Source organism: Psammomys obesus, unplaced genomic scaffold, assembly GCF_907164565.1.
Source record: "Psammomys obesus unplaced genomic scaffold, mPsaObe1.curated_primary_1811, whole genome shotgun sequence".
Classification (NCBI taxonomy): domain Eukaryota; kingdom Metazoa; phylum Chordata; class Mammalia; order Rodentia; family Muridae; genus Psammomys; species Psammomys obesus.
In genome coordinates this window covers 5,818,439-5,837,795 of record NW_026596088.1, presented here as the reverse complement: position 1 = coordinate 5,837,795, position 19,357 = coordinate 5,818,439, and the positions used below count along the sequence as shown (strand labels likewise).

The following is a 19,357-nucleotide window of genomic DNA, read 5'->3' as shown; positions in this document are numbered from 1 at the left end:
AGCCAGGGCTAAAACAAAAAACAAAACAAAACAAAACAAAAAGAGGGGGGAAAGGGAGAGAGAAAGTTTGTAAACAAGCTAACATATATGCACACCTATCACAGTATTCAGCTATAAAAGAGAACAAACCATGATACAACAATGCACAGAACCAAAAGTCTCACGGAGAGACCAGCCCGCAAACTGTTTGATGTACAGAACACTAGAGTAGACTAGAGTAATTTATGCAATTAACATCATCAACAGCATCAGAGCAGTGGCTACCTGGGAAAGAAGCACAGGGAACTTTCTAGAATGTCTTGAAAGGAGATGAAGTTACACAGGTATTTCCATTTATTTAACTACTCACATGGCATATTTAAGATCACTGAATTTCACAATTCAACCTAAATAAACAAATACTCTGGTTAATAATATGTAATATGTGTGTATTCTAAAGTGAATGATGCTTGCAAATTACCTTTAAATAAAACCAAAAGTAAGCAGTCTCAACGAGCAGATAGAGAAATGGATGGAGGGACATATTTATGACAAAGCAAACACAGTAAAATGCCCCTTGCAAAGCCTCGGGGTGGGGTATTCACTGCATAGTTCTTTTAGCTTTTTATAGTTGGAGATTTCTTTTGTAGAGAGTAAAATAGGAGGTCTTGGATGCACTCAGTGGCAGAGCATCATCTGTCTAGTATGCCCAGGGCCCTCGGTTGGAGTTATGGGACAGGAGGAGCAAGGATTTAGCTCAGTTAATAGAGTGTTTCCACAAAGCCTAGGCAATGTCCACAGCAACACATAGAGCAGGCATGACAAGAGGTCCACAGCTACATGAAAGAAGTCCATGAGACTCTGCCCCTCATCCCCAAAACAGTAAAAACAAAAGCAACAACAAAATGAGTGTGGTGATGCATAATTATAACCCCAGCACTGGGAGGCTGAGGCAGAAGAATTGCTATAAATTAGAGGCAGACATGGGCTACTCAGTGAAATCCTTCTTTCTTTCCTTCCTTCCTCGCTTCTCCCCCTCTCTTTCTCTATCTTTCTCTCTCTCTCTCTCTCTCTCTCTCTCTCTCTCTCTCTTTCTTTTCAAGACAGTATCTCACTATGTAGCCCAGGCTGGCCTGAAATTCACTATGTAGACCAGTCTGGCTTTAAACATGCAGAGATCTACCTGCCTCTGCCTCTATCTCCATACCCATCGATGCAGTGAATTTCAAGCCAGCCTAGACTATGGAGTAAGACCTTGTCTCAAAACAAAAACAAAATAAAGTTTAAAATCATCAATGTTTAAAAAGAAAAGAAAGGGAAAGCTGGGTCTGGTGATACAGGCACGTAATCCCAGATACTTAGGAAGAACAAGGCAGGAAGATTAAAAGTTCAAGACCAGCCTGAGCAACTTAAAAAAAAAAAAAAACACAACTGTTTTCAAATAAGATTAAAAAGACAACCAGGAGTACAGCTCAGAGGAAATGTTCTGGCCTAGCATTTGTGAAAGTGCAGATTCGATCTACAAAGCCCACTAAAATAAAATGAAATGCTGGGAGGAAATGGGGGGCTATGACAGCATTTCGTCCTGTCGTCCGGCCTTACTCTGCACTAACTCAAGCTGCAGCAGACTGTCTGCTTGCCACACCTACCTACAGTTAAAAAAAAAAAAAGAGGGGGTAATGAACCAAAGGTACAAATGAGCATGTCTTCCAAACTTGAGGTTGAGGGTCCAGGCTCTTCTTAAATGGCGCGGGACATTTTCATGTATAGACTCCAGGTGGGTTTGTTGGTTGGTTTGATGATTTTTAATCCTTGATACAAGACATGTGCAAGAGGCAAGGATTGTGAATGAACGTGGGTGGACAGGCACACTAGAAGCTGGTAGCTACATGAAACTGTGAACTTAGAGCCTAAGTTCAAACAACAATAAAGGACAGAGAAACAGGAGGCTGAGGAAGGAGGATCACAGTGACTCTGAGGGCAGGCTTGGCTACCAGTGAGAATTTGTCTCATTAGAAGCAGGAGGATGGGGGGAAAAAAAGATATAAATCAGAACGCCAACTTGAATGACATAACCCTGCACAGGGAATTCCAGCTACAGCCAGTGGCGGGTGATTATCTAAGCAGTCATGACTCTTGACGAAAATAAGCCACATGGCTCTCAGGCCTGACCCATCAGCACTCCCGAGTAAGATGGGCTTTTCCCCTCCCAGAAGAGCTGTGCGCCTCTGACATCAGACAGGGAAGGGTGGTTCATACCCTATCTAAATGGCCTGTGGACTGAGAGAGGAAGTGATGGGAGGTTCCCACTCAAAACCTAGGGCTGACCTCACCCTGCTCAGAGGGCACCTTTAAAATGAGATTTTTCTCAAGCTCTGAGTGAGGACAAGGGAACCTGACCTTAGCTTAAGATTAAAAAAAAAAAAAAAACAAAAAACAAAAAAACAGTCCGCTACACGGTTGGAGAGATGTCTCAGTGGTTAAGAGAACTGGCTGCTCTTCCAGAGGATCCAGGTTCAATTCCCAGCACCCACACGGCAGCTCACAACTGTCTGTAATTCCAGTATCTGGCACCCTCACACAGACAGACATGCAGGCAAAACGCCCACACACATAAAACAAAAATTATTATGTTTTAAATGGCTGCCCGCTACACCACCTGATTAGGGGCCTCTGGCTTTCAGCTATCACAATAATAGCACTTAGGAATGCCAGCAGCTCCCAGCTGACCACTGGGAACACTGTCTCACTAGATCCTATTTGAGATACAGAGGAGAGTGATAAGAAGGGTTTCCTTGGAGACCTAAAGAAATTCACTGACGTGAGTTTATAAGCCTGTTTTAGCCCCTTGGGTGACAACAGCACTTGGCCCAGGGCCGTCACCCATCCCCATGCTACCAGAGGCTTTGTTCTTCAACAAGGACCGCTTACCTGTGTGGCCCACTGGGTTTGTGCGTGCCAAGCCCCGAGCAAGGCGTCATAGAGGCCAGTGAGCTGCTGGTCCAGTGGAAGGTCACTCTGGCACAGCTCTTGCCAGGCTGCTAAAAGCTGTACCTGCAGAGGCATAGCGAAGGGGATGTCTTACTCGGTACCCCGAAACATGCTGGAGAATTGCCCCATGCCACTTCAGAATCCATTGCTGCCCACTGTACTGAACACATAAGTACCGCTGAAATTCATCCATTTGAGAGAGAGCAGAAAGCAAACAGGCAAGACAGAGGCTCCTGCTCTCATCGCCATGCCATCAGATTCGCTGACCTCCGCACAACACTGTCTCCTCTGAGCCCACCCCAAAGCAGGCCACTGTGCTTCCTTGGGGCACACTGCAGTGTCCTGAGAAGCTCTTAGAGTGGCCATCAGCATGAGCTGACACTTCATGCCCTCCACCATATGACTTAAACACTTCCAAGGACCATCAAGATGACTCACTATGTGAAAGGCACTTCCCCGGAACCTTGGTGACCCACATAAAGGGAGAAGGAGAACAGATTTCTGTCCTCTCACCCACACTCGTACTGTGCCACGCTTGTGCCTGCGCACATGCACCTCACAACAACAACGGCAATAATAATTATAAACAACTAAGACAAACAAAACATGACTACTGTGCTTGGATTAAGATTAACCCAGCAAGCTGCAAGTTGGTAGCCTAACCCTTGAAAACATAAAATCCTTATGGCTTGCTAAGATAAAGCTTATGAATCTCCTTTAATAAAAACAAAAACAGGAATAAATTAAAACAATGTTTTAAGTCTGTGAAGGAATCTAGGCTGAAAACCCACTGACTTGTTCCAAGTGACCGGTTAAACTACCTATTGAGTGGATCAAGAGCACCCCCTACTGGCTTTCATGAAAAGAAAGATGACGAAAGGCCAAGAGTCTCTAACTTGGCCTTTGCAAACTACGAAGTTTCAGCAGGGGCAGTGGCCCTCCACAGTCCTTACCACTCACAGCCGCTTACCTTGTGACACTTGTAGTAGTAGGCAAGGAGCTGGGGCATCCGGTCAATTTCCGTGAACACCTTCACAAATACTTTTGACTGATCTAAGAAACACAAAATGTGCACATACCATTACCAGGTTCCCAGGGCAGCCAAGGCAAGCGACTCACTGATAAACTCAGGTACATGTCAACTAGATTCAGAAGTTTCTACTCAACTGAGATAACCACTTAAACTCAAACAAGAGAATCATAAGCAAAAGAAATAAAGGCAGAACATGGGACTCAGTTACCAGACACTGCAAGCCTAAGCTTATTAAAACAAAACATTTAAACACCGTTAATACTGCTAAGATTAGTGGGCATGGTGGCACATGGCTGGAATCCTAACACTCAGGAAGCTGAGACAGGAGGATGACAGCCTGGACTACATAACAAGCCCCTATCTTAAAAAGCAACACAAAAGGTACTGGAGAGATGGCTTGGTGGGTAAGAGCACTGGCTGCTCTTACAGAGGACCTGAGTTCAATTCCTAGCACCTACAGGGCAACTTGCAACCGTCTGTAACTCCAGCTCTAGAGGATCCAATGCTCCTAGAAGTTCCGGCCTCTGTGGGAACCAGGCACAAACATGGTGCCCAGGGCAGACAAATACCCATCCATGTAAAATAAGAAAACATTTTTCTTAAAAAGCAACATGAGGAGTGACATAATCAGTGCATGTGGCTGGATGGGAAACCATGGTGAGCTACAATGCAGCACTGATTTTCAATTATTCTGATTCACAAAAACAGCCATTTCACCTGACTCCACTAATCTTCATGTGAACTGAAAAACAGTGAGCAAGCCAGCCTTCTGTCAGATGCCACAAACAAATCACTCTTCACCACCTCTGGCTGTGGTTCCTCTTATGATCTAGGGGGTCTCCTGGGTCCTAACCAGTCAACCTAAACTAGGGCTCCCTTCTAGCTGTCACACCCTCCCCCTTCACAGAGTCATACGGAACTTATTGTGTCAGGCTCTTTATGTAGCCACTTGTTGTCTTTCCCACAGACAGAGAGAGAAGCCACAGGAGGGCTGTGACATCCCCTGCCTTGTTTCACTGTTCCTTGCTAAATTATTACAAAACATAGTTGCTGGAAGCACACAGAATTGTACTAAAAGGATTATTTAAGTAGCACTGCCAGGGGTGGTGCTAGAGGCAGGAGGACTGAGAATTCAAGGCAGTTCACAACTGTCTGTAACTCCAACATCTACAGATATACATGTAGGCAAAACACCAATGCACATAAAACAAAAATACATGAGTTAAAAAGAAAACTTGTGTCTGTGCACAGGTATGTGGGTGCCTGTGTAGGCCACCTGACACTGGAGCTGCAGATAACTGTGAGCTGTCTGATAAGGATTCTGGGAACAGGACTCCAAGCCTCTGCAAAGCAACAAGCCCTCTTAATTTCCAAATCCAAATTCAACACTCTTTTGTGATAAAAAAAAAAAAAAAATACTCAGTCATCTAGGAGAAGAAAACTGCCTTATCATAATAAAACTGACAAAATGCTCAGTTAAGATAAGAACCAAGACACTGCTCAGACAGCTCAGCCGTTAAAAGCATCTGTTGCTCTTGCAGAGGACTGACGAGGGTTTGGTTCCAGCACTTACATGGTGGCCCACAACCATCCAGAATTAGTTCTGAGGACCCGATGCCTTCCCCTGACCTCTGTGGGAACCGGGCATGGACACTGTGCGCGCGCGCACACACACACACACTCACACACACGGGTGAAACAGTCATATGCATAACACAAATACATCTAAAAAATGTTTTAAGATAAGGAACAAAGCAAATCCACTTTCTCTAGTTATATCCAACTTGATACTGGAAGTCCTAATCGAGCGGCTAGGCAAGAAAAACAAAGGGCATTCAGATGGGAAGAGGAATGAAATAATCTGTGCAGACGTGTTCCTGCTGCAAAAACCCCGAAGATCCACACACACAAATGGAGTGAGAATTTTGGTTTCTTTAAAAATCCAGTTATGTTATGTAAAGATGTTTTTGTTTTAATCCCAGGTGTGGAATATGGGGCTGCTTCAGACTGTCCTCAGCAGCAGACTGTTTGCCTGTGTGTGCTCTGGCAGGGGCGTGATTCTGCCAGCTGAAGACATTTGTGGGGACTCTAAAGACGGTATGAAAAGACCACAGCCCCAGGAGAGGAAGCGGCTGTTCCTCCTGCTGATTCCTGTTGCTAGATTGTCAAGTGGTTGTGAGAAAAGAGACAAAAGAGATATCTTGATGAGATAAAGACTGGACTTGCTCCAGGAACTCAATGCCCCTAATCAGCAGCAAGTAGCCTAAAAAGATCTCAACATGCCCTCTCCCCACTAACCTTCTGTCTCTCCTACTTGCTGTTGGGGTGTTGGAAGGGACTGGGAAGGAGAATGGTAGATATAAGAACCCAAATAAAATAGATTAAAAAAACCACACACACCAATGACAAATCCTACAAAAACTAATAAATTAAGAGAAGGCTTTTTTCTTGGGTTTGTTTTTTTCTGGTAGTGCTAGGCATTAAGGCCAAGGCTTTGTATACACTCAGGGAGAGCTCTACCCCTGAATTACACCCCCAGTGTGGAGCCCCAATTTTGACATGGCTTCACCACTAGACTAAGGGAAGCCCAACTTTCTTGGGCCCTCACTATGAAGAGCAGGAAAAAGCATCTCATGAGGGAGAGCGACGTCACAAGTGGGAGGTTAAGCTGCTTCCCCACGCACTGTGCACTTGGCTACCCAGGGAGCTGCTGTGGCAGTTCTGTGTTACACCTCTGGTCCCAGATTAATTACTAAAAGTACCCTCCTAGGGACAGAGATGGAGTCCAGTGGTGGAGTGCCTGCCTGGCAAGCACAAGGCCTTGGGTTCAATGCCCACCAATGCAGGGGCACAGGGAGGGTGAATGCTCTCTTCAGCCATCAAACAGAAAGAAAGCCTGCCATTGGCAACGACACAGAAAAACCTGGGAAGCACCATGCCAGAGAGAGAGAGAGATCCGGTATGCTCACATTTTATACATGCAACCCAGAGAGAGAGAGATCAAGTATGATCGCATTTATACATGCAACCCAGAGAGAGAGATCAAGTATGGTCACATTTATACATGGAATCCAGAGTGAGAGGGAAAGCAAGTATGACTGCATCTATACACGGAATCTCAAAAGCTGAGCTTAGAGGAACAAGGGAAAATGGGGACTGCTGGTGGGGAGGGTTGGGAAAGAGGAGATCTAGGTCAAAGGGCAGTTATGAGTAGTAGCACAATGACTACAGCTAATAATAATGTATTATAGACCTGAGATTTTTCTCCGAGTAGATCATCACTGTTCTCACCACAAAAAGAAAGGGGCAACTGTGTGTGACAGTTGTGCTCCCTTGATCACAGTAATTATACTATGTATCAAGTCAGCTTATTATACACTTTAAGTACACACAAATTCTTTTAAGAGCTGAAAAAAGTTTTATTTTGTTATCAATAATGTCCTTATTTAAAAAAAAAACAAAACAAAACTATGGCTGCAGGTGGGAGGGTTCCAGCTGGGTGGGCTCAGGATGGAAGTGGGGTTTAAGCCTAGGTTCTCAGAACATACCTTCAAACCACACCTCAAGTGTGCTACAGACAAGATGGAAGCATTCTGCGTTCCCTGTCCTCCTATACTCTGGGCCCCTTGACCAGAAGTACAGTTGGGGGCAGCCTTGAGAGCTAGAAAAGCACTTCAAGATGAAGCCCGACCCAGACCTCAAGGCCAGAAAGGTCCTGGCCACTAGACTCAACTTGAAGGAGGAACAAGTTGAGACTCAGCGTTCCTTGGAGCAGAAGATGTGCCCTCCCTTTGCCTGGCTGCAGCAGTCCATCCGGAGATAACACCTCTTCCTGTGCTTCCCACAAAGGCCACTGCTGCTGGCCATCGAGATACAGGCCGTTCCCATCAATCCCTCGGGATCCTCAACCACCTGTGAGCACAACTGCTGATTCTCCTTGCCCCCATTCGGCCACTCCAGCACGCAGCACAACCACCCTTTCCGACTCCTGGCTGCACCAAGCTCACCAAAGTGCTGAATGCTTTCCAGAGACTCAGGGTCAATGCTTCAACATCTGGGAGCCAGGACAGACGGTGGTATTGGACAGAAAGGACATGGCAGATGACAAATCAAGATGAATCTCCACGGGCTTCCCATAGACTCTGCAGGGCCACAACCCACAGGCTGGAGGTTGTGGTTCCAATTCTTTTAACACCCTCCCCCTCAAGAGGTGGCCTGTACCCCTGGCTACCTATCAGCTCAGTATATAGCAGAGGATGACTCTGATCTTTTTCCGCGTTCTAAGGGCTGATTACAGGCTGCAGATGCCATCAGAACAACCATTTTTCCTGGGCTCTTTTCCTTCGGTTTTGTTTTCTGGTACAGGATCTCACTCTGTAGCCCAGGCGCTAGCCAGGAACCTGGAGAGGCCATCCTGTCTCAGCCTCCCTGGTGGTGAGATTACCTGGTTTATACTGTTAGCTTTGTGACCTTCTTTATCATTTACTTTGTGTCTATGAGTATTCTTTATTTTTTTTTGAGTGGGTGGTAGTTTACCAGTGCTTCTCAAATTGCTTCTTTAGGGACCTGTTTGGGAGTTAGATCTGGGAGTGGCAGACTGATAAAATGAAATTATTGATAAATAAAATTTATTTTAAAAAATATTATATAGTCTAGATACACTGAAAATTTATATATGTGACAATGGTTTATATGGGCAGATGTCTGTGTGTTCATGTTTATAAATGTGTAGCTTTTATATAACTTTCAAAGAAAAAAATGCTAAAATCTGATGTCAGCACACCCACTTCTCTAAAGCAAACTGAAAAATTACAGCTCTTTAACCACCCTAAGTTCATCATTAGAAACACTGTCATCAGCAAAACTAACGCTGCATCTCGCAAGCCAAGAGGAGGTGTTTACAGAACAGGAGAGAGAATGCAAAATACCACTGCTGACTACCGATGGCTTCAAAGGTAGAAAAATGCAGGCTGATGTCAGGCCTTCAAGTCTGCTGAATAAATGGCTACTTCAACAGGGGACTTCAACAGGATAGTTTGAGGGATCATGCAACTCAGAAGAGAAGGGCTCACATGACACATGAGCAGCAGCAATGAACAACAGACCACAGAGAGCCGTGAAGATCAGCAAACAGCCTCTGTGCCCTCTGTGGTGGCATACATCTCTAGTCTCAGTGCTTGGGAAGCAGAGGCAGTTGGCCCACTATTAGCTGCAGGCCAGCCTGGTCTATACATCAAGTTCTAGCCTAGCCAGGGCTACACAGTGGAACCCTGTCTCAAAAAAAAAAAAAAAAAAAAAAAAGGCCAGCTTCACTGCTGTCACTTCTGGCTGACATTTTTGTGGATGAAGTATGTAGGAATGAAGCCTGTTGACGTCTGCAACTTACTTTGAAAAGAGTCACACGAGGGCTAGGAGTGCAGCTGAGAAGTAATGCAAATGCTTAGCATGCACAAAGCCCTGGTTCTCACCACAAGACCACGACTTCCCACACCAAAGACAAAGAAGGGCTGGAGCCGCACTCAGTGGCACAGCTGCCAAACAAACAACAACAGTAATAATAATAAAAGCAGTGAGAAGGAGCAACAGAGAAGTGATGAAGCAAATGTAAGGTGGGCATGGAGCTTAGTGGCAAGCCCTTGCCAGGCCTGGGTCCCATCCCCAGCATGGGGAGGCGGCAGGGGAAAATGACAGTGTTGAGGCCGAGGCCATCTTCACGGCACCTGTTTTAACCGTTCTGTATGTCAGGAAACTTAGTATAAAATCTTAAAACTATGGAAGCATTATGAAGTTACATTTTTCTGCAGTCTACAGAACTGAATCAACACAGCCTTTTATTTACACTGTTGAAACTTGCCGCACTCACCTACAGACTGAGAGGTGAACGCCGCCACGATCTGCGGGCTGGCCAGGGCCTCCAGCCTGTTCTTGAGAGCCTCCAGGTGCACACATTTCTCTGAGTAGTCTGGGGTATCCACAAGCATCGTCAAGCTGTTCTGCATCCCCGTCAGCTTGGCAGAAATCACAGCTATGTCCTATAAAAAGACCAAACAGACGATGCTTATTTTAAAAGACTCCCAACACCTCCACTGGAAATAAAGAAAAAACATTAAAAGGCAGCTCTCTGGGGCTAGAGAGACGGTTCAGCAGGTGAAGGTGCTTGCCAACAAGCTGAATATTCTGAGTTTGCATTCCCCCAAGGCCCCACATGATGGAAAGAAAAACCTGGCTCTCATAGACTGTCCTCTGACCACCACGTGTTCAATGACACAGGTGCTTGTGTACACACACCCAAATACACACACACACACACAAATATACATACATACATTTTTTAAATTTAAATTTAAAAATATTTTTAGTTAAAAAAGTAACTCATTAAAAATGAAAAAGTTACACGTAGAAATTATGTTTAACATTATCAGTACCAAAATAAGCAAAAATGAAAACAAGGAAGTACCATCTTCTTCTAACTGAAAAAGCACCAAAATGGCTATTTTTGGTAAGGATACAAAACAAAACAACAACAACAACAAAGTTCTGTCTAGTAGCACAGATGCATAGTATGGGGCTAAGGAGATTGCTCAGTGGTTAGAGGGCTTGTTGCTCAGCAGAGGGCCTGAGCTGAGATCCCAGCACCCACACACAATATTCACAGGGCTAGGGCTGTAACTTAGCCAGAGAGTGCTTGCATAGCATGTTCTAGGTCCTGAGTTTCATCACTAGCCCTAAGAGAAACATCCTTTTAACTTGGTGTTTTCTTTTCTACAAATTTTTCTTAAAGAAATAATCTGAGGCTGGGCATGATAATGTAGACCTTTAATGCCAGCATTCAGGAGACAGTGGCAGGAGGATCTCTGTGAGTTAGAGACCAGCCTAGTCCACACAGTGAGACACTAATTAAAAAAATTAAACTAAAAACAAAAGAATCTGAGGATTTATGGTGTTTGTTGGTGCATGTCCACAATGCAAGCACTTGGGAAGTAGATGCAGAAGAATTGGAAGTTCAGGGTCAGCCTGGGCTGCATGAGATCTTGCCTGAAAAAAAAAAAAAAAAAAAGAAAAAAAGAAAAGAAAAGAAAAGAAAAAGAAAATATGGTAGGACCTGAACAGATATACTGAAAGTTCTCAAAAGAAAGGGGAAAATAGCTAAGAAATATCTCAAAAATGTTCATCATCATCCCTAGTAATTAGGGAAATGCAAATCACAAGAATATAAAAAATTCATCTTACCCTGGTCAGAATGACAAAGATCAACAAAACAACAAATGCTGGAGGGAGCCGGGCAGGTGGCACACACCTGTAAATCCAGCACTTAGGAGGCAGAGGCACGTGGATCTCTGTGAGGTTGAGGCTAGCCTGGTCTACAGAGGGAGTCCAGGGCAGCGGAGGCTACACAGAGAAACCCTGTCTCAAAAAACAAACAAGCAAACAAAAAGCTGGAGGGGACATAGGGAAAAGAGAACCATCATTCACTACTGATGGGACTGTAAACTGCTACAGCCACTTTGGAAATCAGTGTGGAGAATTCTCAAAAAAATAAAACCAAATTGGCCATAAAACCCAGTTACACCACTTCTTGACATAATGCCCAAAAGACTTACTCTCCTATTTCATAGATATTTGCTCAGCCATGTTCATTGTTGCTGTATTCACAATAACCAAGAAAAGGAAACACCTAAATGTCCTTCAATATATGAATGGATAATGAAAATGTGGTACATATACACTATACCCAACTGTAAAGAAAGTGAAATCAAGAACTTTTCAGGTAAATGGATGGAACTAGAAAAGAAGATACTGAGTGAGGTAATCCAGACCCAGAAAGACATTGCATCTTCTCTCTTACTGGAAATTCCTAGAGCCAAATCTTCAGATGGGAGTACATATCCTGAAGTAACTGCAGAAACCAGGAAAGTAAAGAGGCACCAATTGGGAATGGTGGGGAGGGAGCAATAGAAACAGCAGAGTACAGATGATCTGAAGGGGAAAATGGGGAAAAAAAACGGACGGGGAAGAGCCAGGAGACAGTCTATTTAAGGAGGGAGAAGATAAATATAGAAGAAAAAAGAAGGGTAAAGTAACAGTAAAGCAGTCCAAAAAGTCACAAGAAATCAAATCAAACTATTAACCATCTCCCTAAAAATACCTATAACATGCATAAGTTAGGCATGTATGTGTGGAGAGAGGGAACAATTAAATAAACTTTTCCCATCTCTAACAGTGTTCCCTCTCAGAGCCACAGACCCTCTAATAAAACCCCCAACCCCAGGCGTGAGACACCCTTTTTGAGTTGTTGGTGAGAGTTGCTGTCCAAGAGACTCCCAAAACTTCATAGGTTATTGCTACTGGAACTGGAACTGACCTGCGAGCCTCCTCCCCGAGGACGAGCTCTCATGGTACCAGAAGGCACCACGCAAGCTTCCAAAGGAGAGGCAAGCAACATTCCTACCCAGCTGTGATGCCTAGGGACCACAACAAGCACAGCATGGTAACTCTGAGTGGGGGCAGTAATGGGAAAAACATGGTGGTGGTAACCAACGCCTCCCTTTCTAGACTTATGACCGCTCAACAAGAGGGATACCACCATGCCTGGTACTGGCAACCTAGCCAACTACTCAGGGTTAGTGAGGTCATGGATCTTGGAGAAGAACCTACCACCACCACTTTAGTAAATCAGCACAATCCCTACTTACATTCTAAATATTTGTCCTTGTCCCCACAGATACATGCAGAAGGCAAGAAGGCCTTGTGCGTTCAGATAAGCACTGGAGAAGCCAGGAAAAGTTAAACACACAGCTGATCTCTACAACGGGAGAAGATATTTGGCCATTTCTTCCAGAATGCTGGGGGAAAATTGTGGTTTCCAACCTGGTAATCCTCTCCTATCTGCTGAGCCAGGCTCTGCTGGTATCCCCAGGGTACTATGTTTGTTTATCACAGACTCCTCCTCCCGCCCCCCCCAAAAAAAACCTTGAGCTTTACTTCTAGGCCATGAAACTCATCCTTGTGAGAGATGCCATTTGTTCTTTACAACAGCCTTAGTGACTCCTCTGTTATCTTAGGCCAGGCATTATGTCTACCTCAGCCATTCTCCCTGGGCCTGTCCTAAGCACTGCTCCTAAATCAACAAGAAACCATCTTACAGGTGAAGCTTTGTCATTCGTACTCATGGGGCTGAGTTAACTGTTGTCTGAATACCTTTCCAAAATAGTGCTGTACTTAAGTAAATATGACTGAAGTTAAATGATCTGTGCCAGACTCCAGAAGTCTTGGCCCAGCACCAGTTACCAAAACGGGGCAGATCTGAGTTGCATTCTGACCTCACTCTGATCGGTTTTCCCTGCCTGCTATAAAGCCCGCAGGGGACCTCCCACACGTGGAGTCCTCATAGTGACACTGACAGAAACCTATAAATGTCCCCATTCTACAGATGGAAACAAAGGGAGTTTCAGAAAGAGAGATGGGGAAAGTTTGGCTGCTGAAAGAAAAACAAAAAAGTGCACAACAGTACTCTCATCATGGTGCTGTTTGTGGGCAGGGCGGGGGGCAGCTGGAGGACAGCATAGAGCTGGTAAGTGTCTACAGAAGAGAAATTAGGGGTTTGGGGAGTCGGGTTGTCATTTGTTTTGTTTTATGAGAGTTCTTCACACCACACCATTTCACTTCATGCTTGCAAGCAGCTTTCAAAGCTATGACTATTTTCCATTTCTGTGGCCTCTCAGAAGTGAAGTAATTTGCCAAAGTCACACTCTTTGCCAAAGTCACCCCATCTCCTCTGCCTGCATATGTCAAGCAGAGGAGGCAAGTGGAAGTGCTAGGGGTTAGCTTCTCCCTATGATGGCTGAAAGCTCTGTGGACACCCCTTATGGCTCTGAGGAGCAGCTGCCTCACTTGCTTTCCCTAAACTCCAAGTTCCTCCCTAAACGCCTGGGACAGTGTGCCCTGTAAAGGGACATACTTGAGTTTTGAAGGTCTCCTCTATATCGGCGCTCAGCGTGCTCCACTTGTCAGCTTCCTGAAGCGACTCCGCAGCAAGCTGCATCCTGGACTTCACCTGGTCAATTTCTACCAGGACCTGAAAGAGAAACCGCGTGCGCAATTCAGCGACAGTCCCCTTCTCTCTACCTCTGGAGACCAGAAACGTGTTTTGTGAGTGTTCTCACCCTTCAGCCAGCTAATTTGGCTGAGAAAATAAGTTAGGTGAACGGCCAGCCCGAGTATCGGGGAGAATTCTGAGTTCTAAATCCCCTGTGAGTGAGAACATCTGCCAAATGGAAGATGCCCCACATCGAGCACAGGAGCCAAGGTACCTGCATCGACTGTGAAGTGTCCTGTTCGAATTTTTTAATGTCCTCTTTGACAAGAATCATCTGTTCTTTCAGGAAAGACGCCTCCTGCTTCAGGGCTTCCACATCACGGAGCACTTTGGGCATGTTCTGAAGTGCCTGGAGACTTGTTTCTGCAGAAAAAAAAATGGCCACGTGCACAAGCGGTAGAAACGGGTGCTAACACAGTGGGAAATCATCACACATGTGGAGACAGGAAGGAAACTTTCCCTATAATGCTAACAATCAGCTTTGAGAATCTGCATGGAATGTGTGGCAAAACAGGGGTCAGAGAGGTGACCCCTGCCAGGACCATGTTCTCCATAGAATGACAAGTGAAACTGTGTACTTCAGAAACAAGTAATAAACACCAACCTAACCCAAGATCAACAGAAAGAATGAAGAACACGGGTGTGGTAGCGTGTGCCTAAGGGTAAGCGAACCCTTAGGACGCTGAAGCAGGAGAATTACTGTAAAAAGTGATGGCAGCTTAGGCTACATGGGGAGTTCCAGGCTGGCCTCTTTTACAGTAGGGAAACCTTGTCTCAACAAAACAAAGAACATGGGCTAGAGAGATGGCTCAGTGGGTAAGAGCACCCACTGATCTTCCAGAGGTCCTGAGTTCAATTCCCAGCAACCACATGGTGGCTCCCAGCCATCTACAATAGGATCTGATGCCATTTTCTGGCCTGCAGGTGCACATGCAGAGCACCCATACATAAAATAGAAATAAAATAGAAATAAAGAGAAATAAACAACCCAAAACAAAGAACTTTCCGTGGCATGGATGACTGCAGACTCACAGCTGAGAAAGAGGGACATAGAAGGTTTCTGTGACAACCCCTAACCCACCCTGACTCCCACAAAGAAGTAAGAGGCTGGGCAGAAAGCCACCAAAGAGAACTCTTAGCAATTGTGATAGGAACACTGAAGTGCAGCTTTCCACAACTGATGGCTTCTGGCAGAGGGGAAGGACTCAGTTTTCTTTAAGGAGGTGAGCACTGGGCATTTGACCATACTACAGTGAATATATGGGCAACAAAAATTGGACTTCTCCTCCTTTTCTCTCTTCCTTCTCCTCCTCCTCTTCTTCCTCCTTCTCCTTGGGGGGTGGGGGTCACAAAGGTCGGGGGAGGACCAGGGAGGACAGGGGAAGAGAGTATGCTCCAGGTTCAGGATGTGAAATTCCCAAATAATCAATGAGAAGTTATTTTACAAGGGAGAACCAGGGCTGATGGCTGTGTCACTGCTCGCTCTATCAGAGGACAGAATGGATGAGGCCTGTAACTCTAGCTCCAAAGGGTCTGAAGCCCTCTCCTGGCCTCTGTGAATATCTGCACATGCACACACATGCACAGAAAAGAAAACAAACCTTAAAGCATACAAGCCCAAAGAGCTAGGCTGTGGCTCAGTGGCAACCCACCTGTCAAGCAGTATATGAGTTCAGCTTCCATCTGCCTGCCATGTTTTGGTTGTGGTTTGTTTTTCTTGTTTTCATAGTTTTATTTTGTTGGACTTTTCCTGGGGTACTTTTTTCTCTAGTTCCAACCTTTTCACAGATATACTCAGTTTTCCTAATTATAAAAAGCTTCCTGAGGGCTGGGGTTGTAGGCACATGCTACCACAACTGTGACCTTCATTCTTTCTTGTAGCCTGCTGGTTTGGAGTCAAGCTGACGTTGACTGCTTGCTTACTTCTGAAGCACAGTTTCATTCATCATTCTACAAAGGACGCGGTCTTGGCTGAGATCACCTCATGGCCCCCTGTTTTAGCACACATTCCCTGATTTATTCAAGGACCACCTGGGTTCAATGTAGGGGAAAGGTGTGTTTGTCAAGTGACCTTCAAATATGGTTCTCTTTGTATTATCAATGAACTGGGTTAAGGACACTTTTAACAGGTGTTCACACAAAATACGTTGCTGCTACAAGTCTCCACTTACTAGAGATGACCAGCGATGCTGCAATTGGACATTTCACCATCCGCACAGCACTGGAGATGAGTGACTAGAAACTCTAACCATCTGAGCTTCTGGCTGTCTGCTACGCTCTGAATCTGGGAAGAGCCTTCAAAGTGGAACCAAAGGCAGAGGGCAGGGAGATGCCTGAGCTACCAACGAAAGCAAGGCTGTCTCATGTTTCCCCTTAACACATGTGTAAACTTTTGGAAATTCATAAGGTGAATGACAGCTACCTGAGTGCTATGGCTGCCATACTGATGAACATGAAAACAGAATGATGCACAAAACCCAGGGTGCTTTGAAAAGTTTGGGCACTTACAGATACAAAGTGGCCCTGGCTGCCGCACTCGGGGCCCCCTGCAGCAGACTACAGACATGAACACCATGGTCTCCACTTTGCCTCGTGCTCGCAAGACCTGAGCATGTTTTAGGATCCCCTAGTCTCTCTTCTAGTAGCTGTGGGACTGGGGCCAAGACCTGCATCCCTAGCACTTCTAAAGATAAGGATGTGAGTTCCAGGAGCCACTGAGGACCACTAGCCCAATCTTTCACTGCTCCCACAAGCAGACAGTGGAGAAATATACCCTGGAAATTGAACTGCAGCTCGGTAACCCAGGCTATGGGGCACTGTGTCCTCTGTCCAGTGAAGCAGCAAGGAAGGGAAGTGACTTATGCCTATCCATACTCTCTCTCTCTCTAACACACACACACACACACACACACACACACACACACACACACACAAATAAATATAATTTTCAAAAAAGTGGTCAAAATGCTGGGAGTGGTGGCACATGCTTTTAATCCTAGCACTCCATAGGCAGAGGCAGGCGGATCTCTGTGAGTTCCAAACCAGCCTGGTCTACAAAGTGAGTCCAAGACAGCCAGGGCTCTGTTACACAGAGAAACCCAGTCTGAAACCAACCCCCTTCCCCCCAAAAAGGTCATAAATCTGCAGGGAATAGTGGCACAGACCTGTTCCCAGTCACTCAAGATGTCAAGGCGCTGAGGCAAGATTGCAAATTCAAAGCTTTCTTAAGACACAGAGTGAGTTCAAGGCCAGCCTAGGAAACTTAGTAAGACTCTGTCACCAAATAAGAGCATGCTAGAACCTAGATTTAATTCACAGTGCATACACACACACACACACACACACACACACACACACAGTAAAAGTCTTCATTCAAGGTAACCCATCTTCCTTAGCTTATAAAGACATATTATAATGTGTCATTCTCATATACTGCTAAATACCAGGATCAGCTAACTATTTAACATTCTCAAAAGTGATTCTTTATGCCAGGCATGATGGAACATGTCTATAAGTCCAGAACTTCAGAGTCAAAGGCATGGAGATCAAGAGTTCAAGGTCACCCTTCACCATACAGCAAGTTCAAAGCCAGTCTGGGTGAGACCCTATCTATCCCACAACCTTCAAAGCAACTTCTTTCAAGATTTATTTTTCAATTATGTGCACCTGTTGAATCTGTGTGTCAGTAACGGGCATGAGAGTGTTCGTGCATGCCCAAGAAGGCCACTAAACCGCTTGGAACTGGAGTTACAGGTAGTTGTGCGCTATGTGATGTGGCTTCTGGGATTTAACTCAGGTCCTCTACAAGAGTATTGGGTGTTCTTAATCACTGAGCCATCACTCCAATCCCAAAGTAATGCCAGAATTGGGAAGCTGAGGCAGAGGGAGAATCACTATGAGTCTGAGATTAGCCTAGGCGACAGAGAGTGAGGTTGGCACTGAGAGGAGAAAACACACACAGAGAGAGATCCTATAGCCCAGGCTGGACTCGAACTCACTTTGCAATGGAAGCTGGCCTTGAATTCCTGGTCCTCCACCACCACCTTCCCAGTGTTAAAATTACAGGCGGTCGCCACCACGCCCAGCTCTTTATTAGGTTTTAAAGGAAATATCATGGCATCGCCAGAGGTGAACACCTAAGTCCACGCCTATCTCGGCCTACTGCAGGGCTAGCTGTCCCACCAAAGGAGAGGCTTGGCCGCCGGGCCCGGTCCTTAGGTGGCTGTGGCTCACCCTCCACGGCGTGGTTCACCTCCTGGATAAACAACTGAAGCTTCATCACCAGGGTGGCTGCGTGGCTGTCCGCCTTCCCCGCCGCCGCGTCTTTGGGGCCGGCTCTGAAGGCCGCATTGATCCAGTCCTTCACATCGAAGTCGTCGGCCAGGAACTTGGAGAAGTCCATGGCGCGCGGCCTTCGGGCTGGCGCAGGGCGACACCGCCTTCGGGGCGGCTGCAGGAACCCACCGCGTCCGCCACTGGCCGCCCCGTCAGCGCGCTCGCCAACCAGGCTGAATGTCCCTCGTCGCCCTCCGTACTTTTTCCGGAAGTCCGTGCCCGTTACCATAGCGACTGTTCCCACTGTTGGCTGCGGGCTCGGTGTTGTCCCAGCAAATGCGACGGTTCCTTTTCTGCTAGTGTTTGCCAAGCCGCAAACCAACTCGTGTTCTTTCTAACCTAGAGCGACTTGACGTCTGAGAAGGTGTAAACTCGGCGTGCTACTTTTTTGTCCTCACTAAATGCATGCAGCAGTTTTTTAGATTTGCTTTATGTGGATGAGTGTTTTGCATGTATGTATGTCTGTGAACCACTTGGGTGCCTGGTGCCGGCAGAGGCCAGAGAAGGTGAAGGATCTCCTAGAAGTGGAGTTTTACAGTAATTGTGTGTGCTGGGATTGGAACTCAGGTCCTCTGGACGAGCAGCCAGCACTTTTAACCCCTGGGCCACCTCTCCAGGCCGCCTTAATTCTTATAAATTTCTATAGAATTGATAATGTTATCCCCTCTTTCTTTCTGGTCTAATTTCAGTAATCTTAAAAAAAAAAAAAAAAAAACTTTTCCTTTAATTCTTCCTTTTTTTTTTTCAATTTCTTCATTAAATTAATCAGTTTCCTTTTTTTCTCTGAGCTTTATTTGCTTTTGTTTAGTATAGCAAAGTAGTTTTGGGTTTTGTTTTGTTTCTTATGGTGGGCTCTTACTCTGTAGTCCTTCCATCTTGGAACTCGTGCAATCCTCCTGATTGAACCTCCCAAGTGCTGAAGC

The 19,357-nt window shown here is 45.6% G+C and overlaps 1 protein-coding gene across 2 annotated transcripts in view; it reads right to left on the bottom strand.

The window, feature by feature from the left end:
- The window catches only part of Cog7 (component of oligomeric golgi complex 7), a 55,766-nt gene extending 37,148 nt beyond the window's left edge, over nucleotides 1-18,618 (bottom strand). Inside the window, exons 1-6 of one of the 2 annotated variants that reach the window (XM_055627500.1) lie at nucleotides 18,333-18,618; nucleotides 14,314-14,462; nucleotides 13,962-14,078; nucleotides 9,867-10,035; nucleotides 3,941-4,023; nucleotides 2,911-3,033 (exon numbers count right to left, since the gene is read on the bottom strand). In XM_055627500.1, coding sequence (XP_055483475.1) covers nucleotides 2,911-3,033; nucleotides 3,941-4,023; nucleotides 9,867-10,035; nucleotides 13,962-14,078; nucleotides 14,314-14,462; nucleotides 18,333-18,501 — 810 coding nt within the window. In that variant the 5' untranslated portion in view covers nucleotides 18,502-18,618. Of the gene's footprint in view, nucleotides 1-2,910; nucleotides 3,034-3,940; nucleotides 4,024-9,866; nucleotides 10,036-13,961; nucleotides 14,079-14,313; nucleotides 14,463-18,097; nucleotides 18,216-18,332 lie in introns of those variants that run through there. The other variant, XM_055627502.1, reaches the window with a different exon arrangement.
- Between the last annotated feature and the right edge of the window lie 739 nt (nucleotides 18,619-19,357).